Raw genomic sequence first — 18,817 nt, forward strand, 5'->3', positions numbered from 1 at the left:
TTAAGCCAGTACTCTCATTGTATCAATAGAAGCCTGATGAAACAGACAGCAGTCTGAGAAACGCGTTGCTTGTTCTTTTAATATCTAGTGTCATGAGACACTGAGATTTTTATTTTATTAATAAAATTTGGTTTTATGTAAACCTCTTTGTGAGAGTCTGAGCTCTGTCAGTCCGGCAAGACATTGGAGAAACCAGTTTCCTTGCAGTGTCAGTGAGCTGGGACACTGTGAGATCCCAGTCTGTTTGATTTAGCACAATTGGGTGCTGCTCCACTTGTGAGTACCTTTTTGATTACCTATCAAATCTCTTTCACCAACTGTATTACACTAGGAGGCGCCTTTGTCTTTTTGTGACCTGTAAAATAAATCCTAACCTAAGTTACCATTACACCTAACACTACACTATCATTAAAGTAATTAAATAAATTAACTACAATTATCTAAAATTAAATACAATTAAATAAACTAAACTATAGTACAAAAAAAACACTAAATTACAAAAAATAAAAAAAATTACAAGAAGTTTAAACTAATTACACCTAATCTAAGCCCCCTAATAAAATAAAAAGCCCCCCAAAATAATAAAATGCCCTACCCTATACTAAATTACAAATAGCCCTTAAAAGGGCCTTTTGCGGGGCATTGCCCCAAAGTAATCAGCTCTTTTACCTGTAAAAAAAAAAAGAACAATGCCCCCCAATGAAGTTCAATCCGATTGGCTAATTAAATCAACCAAACGGATTTTTCCTACCTTAATTCCGATTGGCTGATAGAATCCTATCAGCCAATCTGAATTAGAGGGACACCATCTTGGATGACGTCATTTAAAGGACCAGCCATTCGTCGGGTAGTCGTCGTGCAGGAAGGATGCTCCGCGTCGGGTGTCTTCAAGATGGAGTCGCTCCTCGCCGGAAGGATGAAGATAGAAGATGCCGATTGGATGAAGACTTCTGCCGGATGGAGGACCTCTTCTGCCCCGATCGGATGAAGACTTCTGCCCAGCTGGAGGACCACTTGTGCCCGGATCGGATGAAGACTTCGGCCCGGCTGGGTGAAGACGGCTCAAGGTAGGGTGATCTTCAATGGGGTAGTGTTAGGTTTTTTAAGGGGGGATTGGGTGGGTTTTAGAGTAGGGGTGTGTGGGTGGTGGGTTGTAATGTTGGGGGGGGGATTGTTCTTTTGTTTACAGGTAAAAGAGCTGATTACTTTGGGGCAATGCCCCGCAAAAGGCCCTTTTAAGGGCTATTTGTAATTTAGTATAGGGTAGGGCATTTTATTATTTTGGGGGGCTTTTTTTATTTTATTAGGGGGCTTAGATTAGGTGTAATTAGTTTAAACTTCTTGTAATTTTTTTATTTTTTGTAATTTAGGGGGGGGGGGTTGTACTATAGTTTAGTTTATTTAATTGTATTCAATTTTAGATAATTGTAGTTAATGTATTTAATTAATTTAATGATAGTGTAGTGTTAGGTGTAATGGTAATTTTGTAATTATTTTAACTAGGTAGCTATTAAATAGTTATTAACTATGTAATAGCTATTGCACCTAGTTAAAATAAATACAAAGTTGCCTGTAAAATAAAAAAAAATCCTAAAATAGCTACAATATAATTATTAATTATATTGTAGCTATCTTAGGGTTTATTTTATAGGTAAGTATTTAGTTTTAAATAGGAATACTTAAGTTAATTATAGTAATATTATTTAGATTTATTTAAATAATAATTAAGTTAGGGGGGTTTTAGGGTTAGACTTAGGTTTAGGGGTTAATAACTTTATTATAGTGGCGGCGGCAGATTAGGGGTTAATAGATTTAATAGGCTATGTGGGCTATGGTGGTTTAGGGGTTAATACTAGAATAGGTGTATTGCGGTGTGGGCTATGGCGGTTTAGGGGTTAATAATATAATAGGTTTATTGCGTTGTGGGCTATGGCGGTTTAGGGGTTAATATGCTTTATTAGTTATTGCGGTGGGGGATTGCGGTTGACAGGTAGATAGACATTGCGCATGCGTTAGGTGTTATTTATTTTTTTTGCAGGCATTTTAGGGAGTTACGGTGCTCCAATACTCAGCGCAAGGCTTGCTACGGCTGCATTTTATGGCGAGGTGAAAATGGAGTAAGATTTCTCCATTTTCACCACGTAAGTCCTTGCGCTGGATATTGGATACCAAATTGCGCGTCTTTTATATGTTACTCTATGGGTAAAAAAAACTACGTCCGACGGGTGAAATATACGAGCGTAACTTGTATGCTACGCTGTATATAGGATACCAAAAATGCGCAAAAACCGGCGTTGCCGGCATTTGCAGGCGACGCCGCATATGTAATGGGGGCCCATGTTGTTAATTTAGCAGAGACAGCTATTTCATATATAAAAATAAACCAAAAACAAACAATATCTCATACATGTTAAACTCTGCAACTGGTATAACAAATCATTGTAAAAAAAAAAAACATGTACATCTTTTAATTAAATGTGTAAGCATTTCTTCCCAATATAGTCCTATAATTAAACCGGTTTTAATAAAAAAAAAGTTATTACAATATTAACTACTTCCATTTGTACATCACCTGGGTGTATGCAACCGACTCCAAATGTAGAACGAAACCACTTGCATCTACATTGTCCTATGCTTCTTATATCTAGGGGACAGCTGCCTATCAAAGTCAAGGCTCCACATGTGAAATCACCAGCACTGTTCTAAAGCCCCTGGGTCAGGTGTTCATGTGGTTTATTTATATCATAGCAGTAGTTTTAAAGAGGGTTTATGCAATTTATTCTTAAAATACATTGTAAACAAGCAGGATATGGTGGAAATTAACAGAGGTAAATAATAATATTATCAATACTGATCACAAATAAACAGTGCTGGGAACAATTATCACTTTCCGTATATGACAAGATATTTTTCCATCCAAAACTACACCAAGCACGCGGGATTATTTAACAGTGCAGGGAAATCACATATATCACATTACAAACAAAACACCACTTTTTCTAAATAGGACAATAGTTTTACTAAATAAAAATGCAAAACAACTGCAAAATCCTGCTACTAGTAGACTGCTGCTTTCCTAACCTCTTCTCCACCTCTTAGATGGAAAATTTATATTGACAGCTCCAACACACGCGTTATTGGCTGTGCGCGGGCAAGGGGCAGGATAGCACACCAGTGCAAAATAGTGCTTGTGTGCTTATGTTGAATTCCGCCAGCGGATTGCTGCCTGCCAGAGGCGAGCTGGGGTGGACAGGGGCGCATATATACGCCCTTGTCCACCCTTGCTTGATAAATCTATCCCATAGTGGTCAAAAAGTTAATTGTTTAAAAAGATAGATAATCCCTTTATTACCCATTCCCCAGTTTGCATAACCAACACGATTATATCTATACACTTTTTACCTCTGTGATTACCTTGTATCTAAACCTTGCAGACTGTCCCCTTATCTCAGTGCTTTTTACAAACTTGTATTTCAGCCAATTAGTGCTGACTGCTTAATAACTCCACTGGAGTGAGCAAAATGTTATCTATATGGCACACATAAACTAACACTGTCTAGCTGAAAGCTAATCAAATGCACTGAGATAAGAGGCAGCCTTCAATGTCTTAGAAATCAGCCTCTTAGCCTACCTACATTTAGCCTTCAACAAAAAATACCAAGAGAACAAAGCAAATTTGATGATAAAAGTAAATTGGAAAGTTGTTTAAAATTGCACGCCCTATCTGAATTATGAAAGTTTTAATTTTGACTTTACTGTCCCATTAAAGGTACAATAAGAACATGTTCTAATGAACTGAAACATTTAAACTATTGCTGTATTGCTTACATTTAACTGAAGTTAAACACATAGTTACAGTCAGCTTCAGAGAGGCAATTTACTGCTGATCCCAAATTAATAATGGTCATGCTCCACTCTGAGCGGAAATTTGTTTCCTCTCTGCAGCTGATGTTAACCCTGTGTTTAAAGTGAATGTAAAGTTTAATGAATAAGTGCCCATTATCCAAAAATACCCTTAGAAACAGGGCATCTTATTTTTTAAAAATACTTATCTTTTCTTTATGGAAGGCAGACCGGCAATCCCCTGCCCGCAGCTCCTGCTGTAGTTAGCAGATCAATGATAATTCTGGCTTCCTCCAATCGTTGTGTGCCCCCTTTGGCGTCCAGCTCATGCGGCACGCAACGATTGGAGGAAGCCAGAATCATCGATCTGCTAACTACAGCAGGAGCTGCAGGCGGAGGATCGTCGGTCTGCTTTCCATAAAGAAAAGGTAAGTATTTTAAAAAATAAGTTTTAATGTAAAGTTTAAAGAATGAAAGTGTCCCTGTTTTTAAGAGTATTGTTAGATAACGGGCACTTATATTAAACTTTACATTCACTTTAACCCCTATGCAAGCAATAGAGAAATAAGAAAATGCTCTAATGTACTAGAGAATGTTATTATTACACCGATAGTTGTTTATTAGGTTAAATGAATTTCATTAACAAAGGAAATCTTTTCAGAGCTAGAATTTGAATAAAAGCTGAGTGTGTTTCACACAATGTGCATTAATAGTAAGAAAAAATAACAGAGTTTAAACAGGCTGCAAAATCTGTGCTGCATAACATTTAACTGCTCAGTATTCTTAGTGCTGTTTTGCACAAAGAAATACAGATTATTCTTTTTTATTATAATACGTGCATGTGTGTATGCGTATGTACGTGCACGTGTCTGCATGTGTGTCTTAGTGTGTACATGTATGTGGTTGCGTGTATACATGTGTGTCTGGATGTGTGTGTGTATTTGTGTGTATACGCATGTGCATGTTTGTCTGCATGTGCGTGTTTGTATGTATACGTGTGTACCTTTGTGTGTGTTTGTGTCTGCATGTGTTTGTGTGTTTACGTGTGTGCATGTGTTTGTGTGTTTACGTGTGTGCATGTGTGTCTGCGTGTTTGTGTGTCTGCGTGCATATGTGTTTTTGTGTGTCTGCATGTGTCTGCGTGCACTGAATGCATGTGTGCATGTGTGTGTTTGTGTTTATACGTGTCTGCATGTGTGTGTTTGTGTTTAGACGTGTTTGTGTTTATACGTGTGTGCATGTGTGTGTTTGTGTTTATACGTGTGTGCATGTGTGTGTTTGTGTTTATACGTGTGTGCATGTGTGTGTTTATACGTGTGTGCATGTGTGTGTTTGTGTTTATACGTGTCTGCATGCATGTTTGTGTGTTTTTACGTGTGTGTCTGTGTGTGTGCTTGTGTGTCTGTGTGCATATGTGTTTTTGTGTGTCTGCATGTGTGCTTGTGTGTCTGTGTGCATATGTGTTTTTGTGTGTCTGCATGTGTGCTTGTGTGTCTGTGTGCATATGTGTTTTTGTGTGTCTGCATGTGTGCTTGTGTGTCTGTGTGCATATGTGTTTTTGTGTGTCTGCATGTGTGCTTGTGTGTCTGTGTGCATATGTGTTTTTGTGTGTCTGCATGTGTGCTTGTGTGTCTGTGTGCATATGTGTTTTTGTGTGTCTGCATGTGTGCTTGTGTGTCTGCATGTGTGCTTGTGTGTCTGTGTGCATATGTTTTTGTGTGTCTGCATGTGTGCTTGTGTGTCTGTGTGCATATGTGTTTTTGTGTGTCTGCATGTGTGCTTGTGTGTCTGTGTGCATATGTTTTTGTGTGTCTGCATGTGTGTCTGTGTGCATATGTGTTTTTGTGTGTCTGCATGCGTGCATGTGTATCTGCGTGAACTGCATGCATGTGTGCATGTGTGTGTTTGTGTTTATACGTGTGTGCATGTGTGTGTTTGTGTTTATACGTGTGTGCATGTGTGTGTTAGTGTGAGCAGGCTTGTTTGCACCAGAGCTGGCAGGGCATATTGTGTATATGTGTGTTTGTACATGTGTGCATGTGTGTGTTTGTGTTTATACATGTGTGCATGTGTGTGTTTATACGTGTGTGCATGTGTGTGTTTATACGTGTCTGCATGTGTGTGTTAGTGTGAGCAGGCTTGTTTGCACCAGAGCTGGCAGGGCATATTGTGTATATGTGTGTTTGTACGTGTGTGCATGTGTGTGTTTGTGTTTATACGTGTGTGCATGTGTGTGTTTGTGTTTATACGTGTGTGCGTGTGTGTGTTAGTGTGAGCAGGCTTGTTTGCACCAGAGCTGGCAGGGCATATTGTGTATATGTGTGTTTGTACGTGTGTGCATGTGTGTGTTTGTGTTTATACGTGTGTGCATGTGTGTGTTTATACGTGTCTGCATGTGTGTGTTAGTGTGAGCAGGCTTGTTTGAACCAGAGATGGCAGGGAATACTGTATATATGTAATTTATTGGCATGCCGGTTTGGCAGCTGCACTGTGTCTGTGTGCATATGTGTTTTTGTGTGTCTGCATGTGTGCTTGTGTTTCTGTGTGCATATGTGTTTTTGTGTGTCTGCATGTGTGCATGTGTATCTGCGTGAACTGCATGCATGTGTGCATGTGTGTGTTTGTGTTTATACGTGTGTGCATGTGTGTGTTTGTGTTTATACGTGTGTGCATGTGTGTGTTTGTGTTTATACGTGTGTGCATGTGTGTGTTTGTGTTTATACGTGTGTGCATGTGTGTGTTAGTGTGAGCAGGCTTGTTTGCACCAGAGCTGGCAGGGCATATTGTGTATATGTGTGTTTGTACGTGTGTGCATGTGTGTGTTTGTATTTATACGTGTGTGCATGTGTGTGTTAGTGTGAGCAGGCTTGTTTGCACCAGAACTGGCAGGGCATATTGTGTATATGTGTGTTTATACGTGTGTGCATGTGTGTGTTTGTGTTTATACGTGTGTGCATGTGTGTGTTTATACGTGTGTGCATGTGTGTGTTTATACGTGTCTGCATGTGTGTGTTAGTGTGAGCAGGCTTGTTTGCACCAGAGCTGGCAGGGCATATTGTGTATATGTGTGTTTGTACGTGTGTGCATGTGTGTGTTTGTGTTTATACGTGTGTGCATGTGTGTGTTTGTGTTTGTACGTGTGTGCATGTGTGTGTTTGTGTTTATACGTGTGTGCATGTGTGTGTTTGTGTTTATACGTGTGTGCGTGTGTGTGTTAGTGTGAGCAGGCTTGTTTGCACCAGAGCTGGCAGGGCATATTGTGTATATGTGTGTTTATACGTGTGTGCATGTGTGTGTTTGTGTTTATACGTGTGTGCATATGTGTGTTTATACGTGTCTGCATGTGTGTGTTAGTGTGAGCAGGTTTGTTTGAACCAGAGATGGCAGGGAATATTGTGTATATTGTGTATATGTAATTTATTTGCATGCCGGTTTGGCAGCCGCACTATGTACATAAAGTGCAAGAGGGAGAGAGGAAGTGCACCAGACGCAGACCTGCTATTTAAGAGAGAGATTGCACTGGGTGTAGAATATGTAGCTCTACCACTTATGCTCAGCATTCTCCTGTTTTATATATATAATGTGTACAGTGAATGGGTTACATTAATGGCCACACCCAAACCACACTCACTACACCATGTACCCTTTAATAAATCTGGCAGCCCTGTGTGCATTGTATGCATGTGTTACAAATGGGGAAAGGTAAAACAACAGATTTGCAATCCTAGTGAAACTGTTACCTCCATAATTGAAGTAAACATTATGTAATTCAGGGACGTGGGATCAGAAAAGGCTGCACTGTGACTCTTCATCCTTTGGTTCGATTACTTTGTTATGGAATATATTAGGCTTAATGTTACATATAAATGCCCAATATACCAGCAATACACAGCTTAGCTCATGAAATTACAGATGCAGTTTTACAAGAATTACCATCAGTGGTGTTGTCCCAAAAAGATGAGCTTGCAGTGTGTAAACCAGCACCTCTTCTCTGCATGACTGTACACGTTACTGAAAGATAAGAAACATTGTGGTAAATGTTTAATGGCACAATTGTCATCTATGGCAGTGCTATAAATATGAGATGATTGTTAAGGAGCATCAAACTCTGCTAAAGAGGTGCATTGTATAATAGAGGTGAGATTGAGAAGTCTGTTGAATCTTTTTTTAATGTAGTTACTCTGTGGGTTTGAGCAATTTATCATCACTTTTCATTTGTGGATGTGAAACATAAACAGGGGTGCGCCACAGTATTGCCAGTAGAATGATGTAATCAATACAGATATCAGGATACACTCACATTTGGTATTGCACCTATGCAAATAAAGCAGGCTGGAATCAAACAGTCACCCAGCAAACAGGCCTCCCGTGGTACCAGCAGTGTGCATAGTAATCCTCTGGAACTCTCTCTCCAAGCGAGGGTATGGGATATAAAGATGATGTATAGCAGGATGTAAGATAAAAACTTACATTAATTTAAAATGGTTTAAAACAAGAACGCCTTTCTCAGCTTGCAGGCTGTTTCATCGCTGAGAAACGCGTTCTTGTTTTAAACAATTTTAAATAAATAGAAACATAAAAACATAGATATTGACGGCAGATAAGAGCCATAGGCCCAGCAAGTCTGCCCGATATTACCTAAAAGTATAAACTTATCTAGTTCGCAGGATAGCCCTATGCTTGTCCCAGGCATTTTTAAAGTCCCTCACAGTATTTGTCATTGCTACCTCTTGAGGAAGTTTATTCCATAAATCAATCGCTCTTTCTGTAAAGTGCTTCCTCAAATTACTTCTGAATCTACTACCCTTTAGCTCGAGATCATGACCCCTTGTTCTTGAATTTTCCATTTTATGTAAAATACCCACAGCCTCAGTTTTACTAAACCCTTTAATGTACTTGAAAGTTGCTATCATATCACCTCTTTCCCTTCTCTCCTCTAAGCTATACATATTTAGGTCATTAAGCCTCTCCTGGTACGTTTTATTTTTTAGACCATGTATCGTATTGGTAGCCCTCCTTTGCACGGTTTCAAGTTTGTTAATAACCTTCTGAAGATATGGCCTCCAGAACTGCACACAGTACTCAAGATAAGGGCTAATTAGTGATCTGTAAAGTGGCATAAGACCCTTACTATTTCTGCTGTAAATACCTCTACCAATGCAACCAAGCATTCTGCAGGCCTTACTCGCTGCAGTACTACATTGTTTACTAAGTTTTAAATCATCTGAAATAATAATTCCCAAGTCCTGTTCCTCATTTGTAACAGTCAGTAAAGTGTCATTGAGTCCGTAATTAACATTTGTATTTTTCTTCCCTAAATGCATAATTTTACACTTTGCTGTGTTAAAAAGTAAGTTTTTATCTTTCAACCTGCTACACATCATTGATATTACTCAGTTGAGCGCAAATATTGTTTTAGCGTAAGCAATACTTAGCGCTTAACTTGTAATCTGGCCCTTAATGAGGTTAAAGATCACACTATATATTTTTTTCAGATTTGTCAAGAATTATGCCGACAGAAGGTCTCTTCTCTGTGTGCAATGTACCCAGAGGAGATGGTGTACCTGGGTGGTCTTTTCTTATGGTTTTATGGGCGTCTAGAGGGGGAAAATGCCCCTTGCAGAATTTTGCTTCTTATATCCAAGTTTAAGCACTCACTTCAGTCACGAAGTTGAAGGAAGAGCATAGATAACAGAATTTATGTTTACCTGATAAATTACTTTCTCCAACGGTGTGTCCGGTCCACGGCGTCATCCTTACTTGTGGGATATTCTCTTCCCCAACAGGAAATGGCAAAGAGCCCAGCAAAGCTGGTCACATGATCCCTCCTAGGCTCCGCCTTCCCCAGTCATTCGACCGACGTAAAGGAGGAATATTTGCATAGGTGAAATCATATAATACCGTGGTGACTGTAGTTAAAGAAAATAAATCATCAGACCTGATTAAAAAAACAGGGCGGGCCGTGGACCGGACACACCGTTGGAGAAAGTAATTTATCAGGTAAACATAAATTCTGTTTTCTCCAACATAGGTGTGTCCGGTCCACGGCGTCATCCTTACTTGTGGGAACCAATACCAAAGCTTTAGGACACGGATGATGGGAGGGAGCAAATCAGGTCACCTAGATGGAAGGCACCACGGCTTGCAAAACCTTTCTCCCAAAAATAGCCTCAGAAGAAGCAAAAGTATCAAATTTGTAAAATTTGGTAAAAGTGTGCAGTGAAGACCAAGTCGCTGCCTTACATATCTGATCAACAGAAGCCTCGTTCTTAAAGGCCCATGTGGAAGCCACGGCCCTAGTGGAATGAGCTGTGATTCTTTCAGGAGGCTGCCGTCCGGCAGTCTCATAAGCCAATCTGATGATGCTTTTAAGCCAAAAAGATAGAGAGGTAGAAGTTGCTTTTTGACCTCTCCTTTTACCAGAATAAACAACAAACAAGGAAGATGTTTGTCTGAAATCCTTTGTAGCATCTAAATAGAATTTTAGAGCACGAACTACATCCAAATTGTGCAACAAACGTTCCTTCTTTGAAACTGGATTCGGACACAAAGAAGGCACGACTATCTCCTGGTTAATGTTTTTGTTAGAAACAACTTTCGGAAGAAAACCAGGTTTAGTACGCAAAAACCACCTTATCTGCATGGAACACCAGATAAGGAGGAGAACACTGCAGAGCAGATAACTCTGAAACTCTTCTAGCAGAAGAAATTGCAACCAAAAACAAAACCTTCCAAGATAATAACTTGATATCAACGGAATGTAGGGGCTCAAACGGAACCCCCTGAAGAACTGAAAGAACTAAATTGAGACTCCAAGGAGGAGTCAAAGGTTTGTAAACAGGCTTGATTCTAACCAGAGCCTGAACAAAAGCCTGAACATCTGGCACAGCCGCCAGCTTTTTGTGAAGTAAAACAGATAAAGCAGAAATCTGTCCCTTCAAAGAACTTGCAGATAATCCTTTCTCCAAACCTTCTTGAAGAAAGGATAGAATCTTAGGAATTTTTATCTTGTTCCATGGTAATCCTTTAGATTCACACCAACAGATATATTTTTTCCATATTTTATGGTAGATTTTTCTAGTTACAGGCTTTCTAGCCTGAACAAGAGTATCAATGACAGAATCTGAGAACCCTCGCTTTGATAAAATCAAGCGTTCAATCTCCAAGCAGTCAGTTGGAGTGAAACCAGATTCGGATGTTCGAACGGACCTTGAACAAGAAGGTCCTGTCTCAAAGGTAGCTTCCATGGTGGAGCCGATGACATATTCACCAGGTCTGCATACCAAGTCCTGCGTGGCCACGCAGGAGCTATCAAGATCACCGATGCCCTCTCCTGATTGATCCTGGCTACCAGCCTGGGGATGAGAGGAAACAGTGGGAATACATAAGCTAGGTTGAAGGTCCAAGGTGCTACTAGTGCATCTACTAGAGTCGCCTTGGGATCCCTGGATCTGGACCCGTAGCAAGGAACCTTGAAGTTCTGACGAGAGGCCATCAGATCCATGTCTGGAATGCCCCACAATTGAGTTATTTGGGCAAAGATTTCCGGATGGAGTTCCCACTCCCCCGGATGAAATGTCTGACGACTCAGAAAATCCGCTTCCCAATTTTCCACGCCTGGGATGTGGATTGCAGACAAGTGGCAGGAGTTGATATACGCAACAGTCGTCATGTTGTCTGATTGAAACCGTATGAATTTAACCTTTGCTAGCTGAGGCCAAGCCTTGAGAGCATTGAATATCGCTCTCAGTTCCAGAATGTTTATCGGGAGAAGAGATTCTTCCCGAGACCAAAGACCCTGAGCTTTCAGGGGTTCCCAGACCGCGCCCCAGCCTACCAGACTGGCGTCGGTCGTGACAATGACCCACTCTGGTCTGCGGAAGCTCATCCCCTGTGACAGGTTGTCCAGGGTCAGCCACCAACGGAGTGAATCTCTGGTCCTCTGATCTACTTGTATCGTCGGAGACAAGTCTGTATAATCCCCATTCCACTGACTGAGCATGCACAGTTGTAATGGTCTCAGATGAATTCGCGCAAAAGGAACTATGTCCATTGCCGCGACCATCAAACCTATTACTTCCATGCACTGTGCTATGGAAGGAAGAAGAACAGAATGAAGTACTTGACAAAAGCTTAGAAGTTTTGATTTTCTGGCCTCTGTCAGAAAAATCCTCATTTCTAAGGAGTCTATTATTGTTCCCAAGAAGGGAACTCTTGTTGACGGAGATAGAGAACTTTTTTCTACGTTCACTTTCCACCCGTGAGATCTGAGAAAGGCCAGGACAATGTCCGTATGAGCCTTTGCTTGTGGTAGGGACGACGCTTGAATCAGTATGTCGTCCAAGTAAGGTACTACTGCAATGCCCCTTGGTCGTAGCACCGCTAGAAGGGACCCTAGTACCTTTGTGAAAATTCTTGGAGCAGTGGCTAATCCGAATGGAAGTGCCACAAACTGGTAATGCTTGTCCAGAAAGGCGAACCTTAGGAACCGATGATGTTCCTTGTGGATAGGAATATGTAGATACGCATCCTTTAAATCCACCATGGTCATGAATTGACCTTCCTGGATGGAAGGAAGAATTGTCCGAATGGTTTCCATTTTGAACGATGGAACCTTGAGAAACTTGTTTAGGATCTTGAGATCTAAGATTGGTCTGAATGTTCCCTCTTTTTTGGGAACTATGAACAGATTGGAGTAGAATCCCATCCCTTGTTCTCCTAATGGAACAGGATGAATCACTCCCATTTTTAACAGGTCTTCTACACAATGTAAGAATGCCTGTCTTTTTATGTGGTCTGAAGACAATTGAGACCTGTGGAACCTCCCCCTTGGGGGAAGCTCCTTGAATTCCAGAAGATAACCTTGGGAGACTATTTCTAGCGCCCAAGGATCCAGAACATCTCTTGCCCAAGCCTGAGCGAAGAGAGAAAGTCTGCCCCCCACCAGATCCGGTCCCGGATCGGGGGCCAACATCTCATGCTGTCTTGGTAGCAGTGGCAGGTTTCTTGGCCTGCTTACCTTTGTTCCAGCCTTGCATTGGCCTCCAGGCTGGCTTGGTTTGAGAAGTATTACCCTCTTGCTTAGAGGATGTAGCACTTGGGGCTGGTCCGTTTCTGCCAAAGGGACGAAAATTTGGTTTATTTTTAGCCTTGAAAGACCTATCCTGAGGAAGGGCGTGGCCCTTACCCCCAGTGATATCAGAAATAATCTCTTTCAAGTCAGGGCCAAACAGCGTTTTCCCCTTGAAAGGTATGTTAAGCAATTTGTTCTTGGAAGACGCATCCGCTGACCAAGATTTTAGCCAAAGCGCTCTGCGCGCCACAATAGCAAACCCTGAATTTTTCGCCGCTAATCTAGCCAATTGCAAAGTGGCGTCTAAAGTAAAAGAGTTAGCCAATTTGAGAGCATGAATTCTGTCCATAATCTCCTCATAAGAAGAATCTTTATTGAGCGACTTTTCTAGTTCATCGAACCAGAAACACGCTGCTGTAGTGACAGGAACAATGCATGAAATTGGTTGTAGAAGGTAACCTTGCTGAACAAACATCTTTTTAAGCAAACCCTCTAATTTTTTATCCATAGGATCTTTGAAAGCACAACTATCTTCTATAGGGATAGTAGTGCGTTTGTTTAGAGTAGAAACCGCCCCCTCGACCTTGGGGACTGTCTGCCATAAGTCCTTTCTGGGGTCGACCATAGGAAACAATTTCTTAAATATAGGGGGAGGGACAAAAGGTATGCCGGGCCTTTCCCATTCTTTGTTTACAATGTCCGCCACCCACTTGGGTATAGGAAAAGCTTCGGGGGGCCCCGGGACCTCTAGGAACTTGTCCATCTTACATAATTTCTCTGGAATGACCAAATTCTCACAATCATCCAGAGTAGATAACACCTCCTTAAGCAGAGCGCGGAGATGTTCCAATTTAAATTTGAATGTAATCACATCAGGTTCAGCTTGTTGAGAAATTTTCCCTGAATCTGAAATTTCTCCCTCAGACAAAACCTCCCTGGCCCCCTCAGACTGGTGTAGGGGCATTTCAGAACCATTATCATCAGCGTCCTCATGCTCTTCAGTATTTTCTAAAACAGAGCAGTCGCGCTTTCGCTGATAAGTGGGCATTTTGGCTAAAATGTTTTTGATAGAATTATCCATTACAGCCGTTAATTGTTGCATAGTAAGGAGTATTGGCGCACTAGATGTACTAGGGGCCTCCTGTGTGGGCAAGACTGGCGTAGACGAAGGAGGGGATGATGCAGTACCATGCTTACTCCCCTCACTTGAGGAATCATCTTGGGCATCATTTTCTCTAAATTTTGTGTCACATAAATCACATCTATTTAAATGAGAAGGAACCTTGGCTTCCTCACATACAGAACATAGTCTATCTGATAGTTCAGACATGTTAAACAGGCATAAACTTGATAACAAAGTACAAAAAACGTTTTAAAATAAAACCGTTACTGTCACTTTAAATTTTAAACTGAACACACTTTATTACTGAAAATGTGAAAAAGTATGAAGGAATTGTTCAAAATTCACCAAAATTTCACCACAGTGTCTTAAAGCCTTAAAAGTATTGCACACCAAATTTGAAAGCTTTAACTCTTAAAATAACGGAACCGGAGCCGTTTTTATATTTAACCCCTATACAGTCCCTGGTATCTGCTTTGCTGAGACCCAACCAAGCCCAAAGGGGAATACGATACCAAATGACGCCTTCAGTAAGCTTTTTCTATGTATCTGAGCTCCTCACACATGCATCTGCATGCCTTGCTTCCCAAAAACAACTGCGCAATAGAGGCGCGAAAATGAGGCTCTGTCTATGATTAGAGAAGGCCCCCAGTGAAAAAGGTGTCCAATACAGTGCCTGCCGGTTATTTTACATAATTCCCAAGAATAAAATAACTCCTCAAAGCTATGAACTATTAAAAATGCTTATAAATCAATCGTTTTAGCCCAGAAAAATGTCTACCAGTCTTTAAAGCCCTTGTGAAGCCCTTTATTCTTATTTAATAAAAATGGCTTACCGGATCCCATAGGGAAAATGACAGCTTCCAGCATTACCAAGTCTTGTTAGAAATGTGTCATACCTCAAGCAGCAAAAGTCTGCTCACTGTTTCCCCCAACTGAAGTTAATTCCTCTCAACAGTCCTGTGTGGAAACAGCCATCGATTTTAGTAACGGTTGCTAAAATCATTTTCCTCTTACAAACAGAAATCTTCATCTCTTTTCTGTTTCAGAGTAAATAGTACATACCAGCACTATTTTAAAATAACAAACTCTTGATTGAAGAATAAAAACTACATTTAAACACCAAAAACTCTAAGCCATCTCCGTGGAGATGTTGCCTGTACAACGGCAAAGAGAATGACTGGGGAAGGCGGAGCCTAGGAGGGATCATGTGACCAGCTTTGCTGGGCTCTTTGCCATTTCCTGTTGGGGAAGAGAATATCCCACAAGTAAGGATGACGCCGTGGACCGGACACACCTATGTTGGAGAAAAGTGATTTAAAATGTTCAGGTCCAAGGTTGCCCTAGTTGTATTTATGGCTGTTTTTGATCATTTGGTATTGTCTGTAAAAAAAGGTGGTCTAGACCCATAGTTCCCAACCACAGTCCTCAAGTACTCCTAACAGGCCAGATTTTCATGACGTCTGAACTAGAGTACAGGTAAAATAATCAGTAACCATGGTTACTAACCTACCCATCAGCTCATTATTTCACCTGTGCTTAAGTTAAGATAGCATACAAAGCAGACCTGTTAGAGGTACTTGAGGACTGTGGCTGAGAAACAATGGTATAACTTTATTAGAGTTGATGGAAAGTAAAATCAGCAGGTAAGAGGATAGTTAATACCAATAGAATGGAATAGATAATAAAGGTTGGAAATATTATTGGAGGCATACATAAATATGTGCTTGCTATGTGCAGATACTTGACTTGATTGTCCTTTTACAAGGACGGTAAAGGTAAATTTGCTTATATGCATCTGATTTAGCAACAACTGTTTTAAAGTAACCTATCACAAGGTTTTGCAAATCAAGAACACTTCAGGGATACACCTAATGGAATATATATTTCTGGTCTCCTTTGCTTTGGCAAGTTAGGGACTGATTTAAAAAAGTTGTGCTCTGATCTAATTTACAAGGTTGCAGGACCCAGTAAATTTCACTCCGCTTGTGTACGATAGCGTCACAGCAGGAGCTCTGGAGAGAATGGGAAAAAGCACTATTTTTAGTGATGATTTGCACCAGAAACAGGCAAAATAAAGAGTTAACAAGTATTTCAGGGTTATTATATTTTCCTTAATTAAAAGTTTATGGGTGATTACATTTTGAATTTAGGAAAACAGGAAAAAATGGTTCTACTATAACAAAATGTCTATAGCAATAAAAAAGTGTGTGAGATGGAAGTTCTGCTCGAAACCTATTTAAACCATCAACAGCTTTATACATGGAGATCCCAACATGAAATGACTTAAGCAGTGGCGAAGATAGCGGTACACTCTTACGGCTTTATGTTGCTTATGATGCACTCACTATATATATATTTTTTTCTAACCATGTTCTGCTTAAAATAAATTAGTGTTTCATGCTATTTGCAAGTTTAAAAAGTGCTAAGATTCCACATCACATGACGGCCATATAAAAATAGCTGTCAAACACAACTTAGCAATAAGTACAATGAGTTAATTATTAAGGGTTTAATTTAGCTTCTAAAATCATGCGAGCCACACCCTTAGATTAGAATAAAGCAGCTACTGTCAACAGGCTTTTCTTAATTAAAACCAAAAATGATGCAAGGAAGGCAACTGAAGAACTCAGATTTACTAAATAGGACACACAGAACTATCAGAGCATCAGTACTTTAAAGGGACAGTAAACATACGGCTAGATTACGAGTTGTGCGTTAGGGTAAAAAAGCAGCGTTAAGAGGTCCTTTACGCCCGCTGGTATTACGAGTCTTGAAGGTTTAGGGGCACCGTACACTTCTTTGGCCTTACCGCAAAACGACTTATGTAAGCTTCGTAAAGTCTTTTTTCTATGGGACTTCCATAGCGCCGGTATTACGAGTCTTTCCCTGGAGGCCAAAAAGTGAGTGGTACACCCTACCCTGTCAAGAGTCCGAACGCATTTAAAAGTCAGTAGTTATGAGTTTTATGGTACAACTCCGTAACATAAAACTCATAACTAAAGTGCTAAAAAGTACACTAAAACCCATAAACTACCTATTAACCCCTAAACCGAGGCCCTCCCGAATCGCAAACACTAAAATAAAATTATTAACCCCTAATCTGCCGCTCCGGACACCGCCGCCACCTACATTATATTTATGAACCCCTAATCTGCTGCCCCCAACATCGCCGACACCTACATTATATTTATTAACCCCTAATCTGCCGCCCCAAATGTCGCCGCCACCTACCTACACTTATTAACCCCTAATCTGCCGCCCCCAACGTCGCCACCACTATAAAAAACATTAACCCCTAACCCGCTGCACTCCCGCCTCGCCCCGTCCCTAACATCAACGCCACCTACCTACATTTATTAACCACTAATCTGCCGCCCCCAATGTCGCCGCCACTATAATAAAGTTATTAACCCCTAAATCTAAGTCTAAACCTAACACCCCCTAACTTAAATATAATTTAAATAAGTCTAAATAAGATTCCTATCATTAACTAAATTATTCCTATTTAACACTAAATACTTACCTATAAAATAAACCCTAAGCTAGCTACAATATAACTAATAGTTACATTGTAGCTAGCTTAGGATTTATTTTTATTTTACAGGCAAGTTTGTATTTATTTTAACTAGGTACAATAGTTATTAAATAGTTATTAACTATTTAATAACTACCTAGCTAAAATAAATACAAATTTACCTGTAAAATAAAACCTAACCTAAGTTACACTAACACCTAACACTACACTATAATTAAATTAAATAAATTAACTAAATTAAATATAATTAAATAAATTAAATTAGCTAAAGTACAAAAAAACAAAAACACACTAAATTGCAGTAAATAATAAACAAATTACAAGATATTTAAACTAATTACACCTAATCTAATTCACCTAATTCAGTTTTGTTCATGCTCAGAAGAGGACAGAATGCAACTTAAAGGGACATTAAATGGGATTTTTTTTTTCTTTCATGATTTAGCAAGTGATTTTAAACAACGTTCCAATGTACTTAATTTATCAATGCAGCAATGCGCTACTGGGAGCTAGCTGAACACATCTGATAAACCGATGACAACAGGCATTTATGTGCAGCCACCAATCAGCAGTTAGCCCCCAGTAGTGCATTGCTGCTCCTGATCCTACCTATTTATACTTTTCAATTAAGGATGATAAGAGAACAAAGCAAATTATATAACAGTAAACTGGAAAGTTGTTTAAAATTCATGCTTTAATTGAATCATGAAAGCTTTTACTTTATTGTCCCGTCAAAGGGACAAGAAACCGTATATATATTTATCTTTCATGACTTAGCTAGAACATACAATTTTAAACAAATTTACAGTTTACTTCTATTATTTTTTTATCAAATTAGCTTCAGTCTTTTGGTTTAAATTTTTGAAGGCGCAGCACCATTCTACTGGTTGCTTACTGAACACATGGGGCCTATTTATCAAAGGTCTTGCGGACCTGATCCGACAGTGCGGATCAGGTCCGCAAGACCTCGCTGAATGCGGAGAGCAATACGCTCTCCGTATTCAGCATTGCACCAGAAGCTCACAAGAGCTGCCTGTGCAACACCACCCCCTGCTGACTCGGTGTCAATCAACCCGATCGTACTCGATCGGGTTGATTTCCGGCGATTCCTGCCCGCCTCATCAAAGCAGGCGGACAGGGTTATGGAGCAGCGGTCTTTGTGACCGCTGCTTCATAACTGCTGTTTCTGGCGAGTCTGAAGACTCGCCAGAAACAGGGGCCCACAAGCTCCGTTCGGAGCTTG

At 40.3% G+C, this 18,817-nt stretch overlaps 1 protein-coding gene across 2 annotated transcripts in view; it reads right to left on the reverse strand.

Moving 5' to 3' along the window:
* DYNLT3 (dynein light chain Tctex-type 3) overlaps positions 1-18,817 on the reverse strand; it is an 83,771-nt gene that overhangs the window by 22,124 nt on the left and 42,830 nt on the right. For both annotated transcript variants that reach the window (XM_053704627.1, XM_053704626.1), the window contains one exon: positions 7,777-7,854. In XM_053704627.1, the coding sequence (XP_053560602.1) occupies positions 7,777-7,854 (78 nt within the window). The remainder of the gene's footprint in view (positions 1-7,776; positions 7,855-18,817) is intronic.

The sequence above is a fragment of the Bombina bombina genome, chromosome 3 (assembly GCF_027579735.1).
Source record: "Bombina bombina isolate aBomBom1 chromosome 3, aBomBom1.pri, whole genome shotgun sequence".
NCBI classification, from domain to species: domain Eukaryota; kingdom Metazoa; phylum Chordata; class Amphibia; order Anura; family Bombinatoridae; genus Bombina; species Bombina bombina.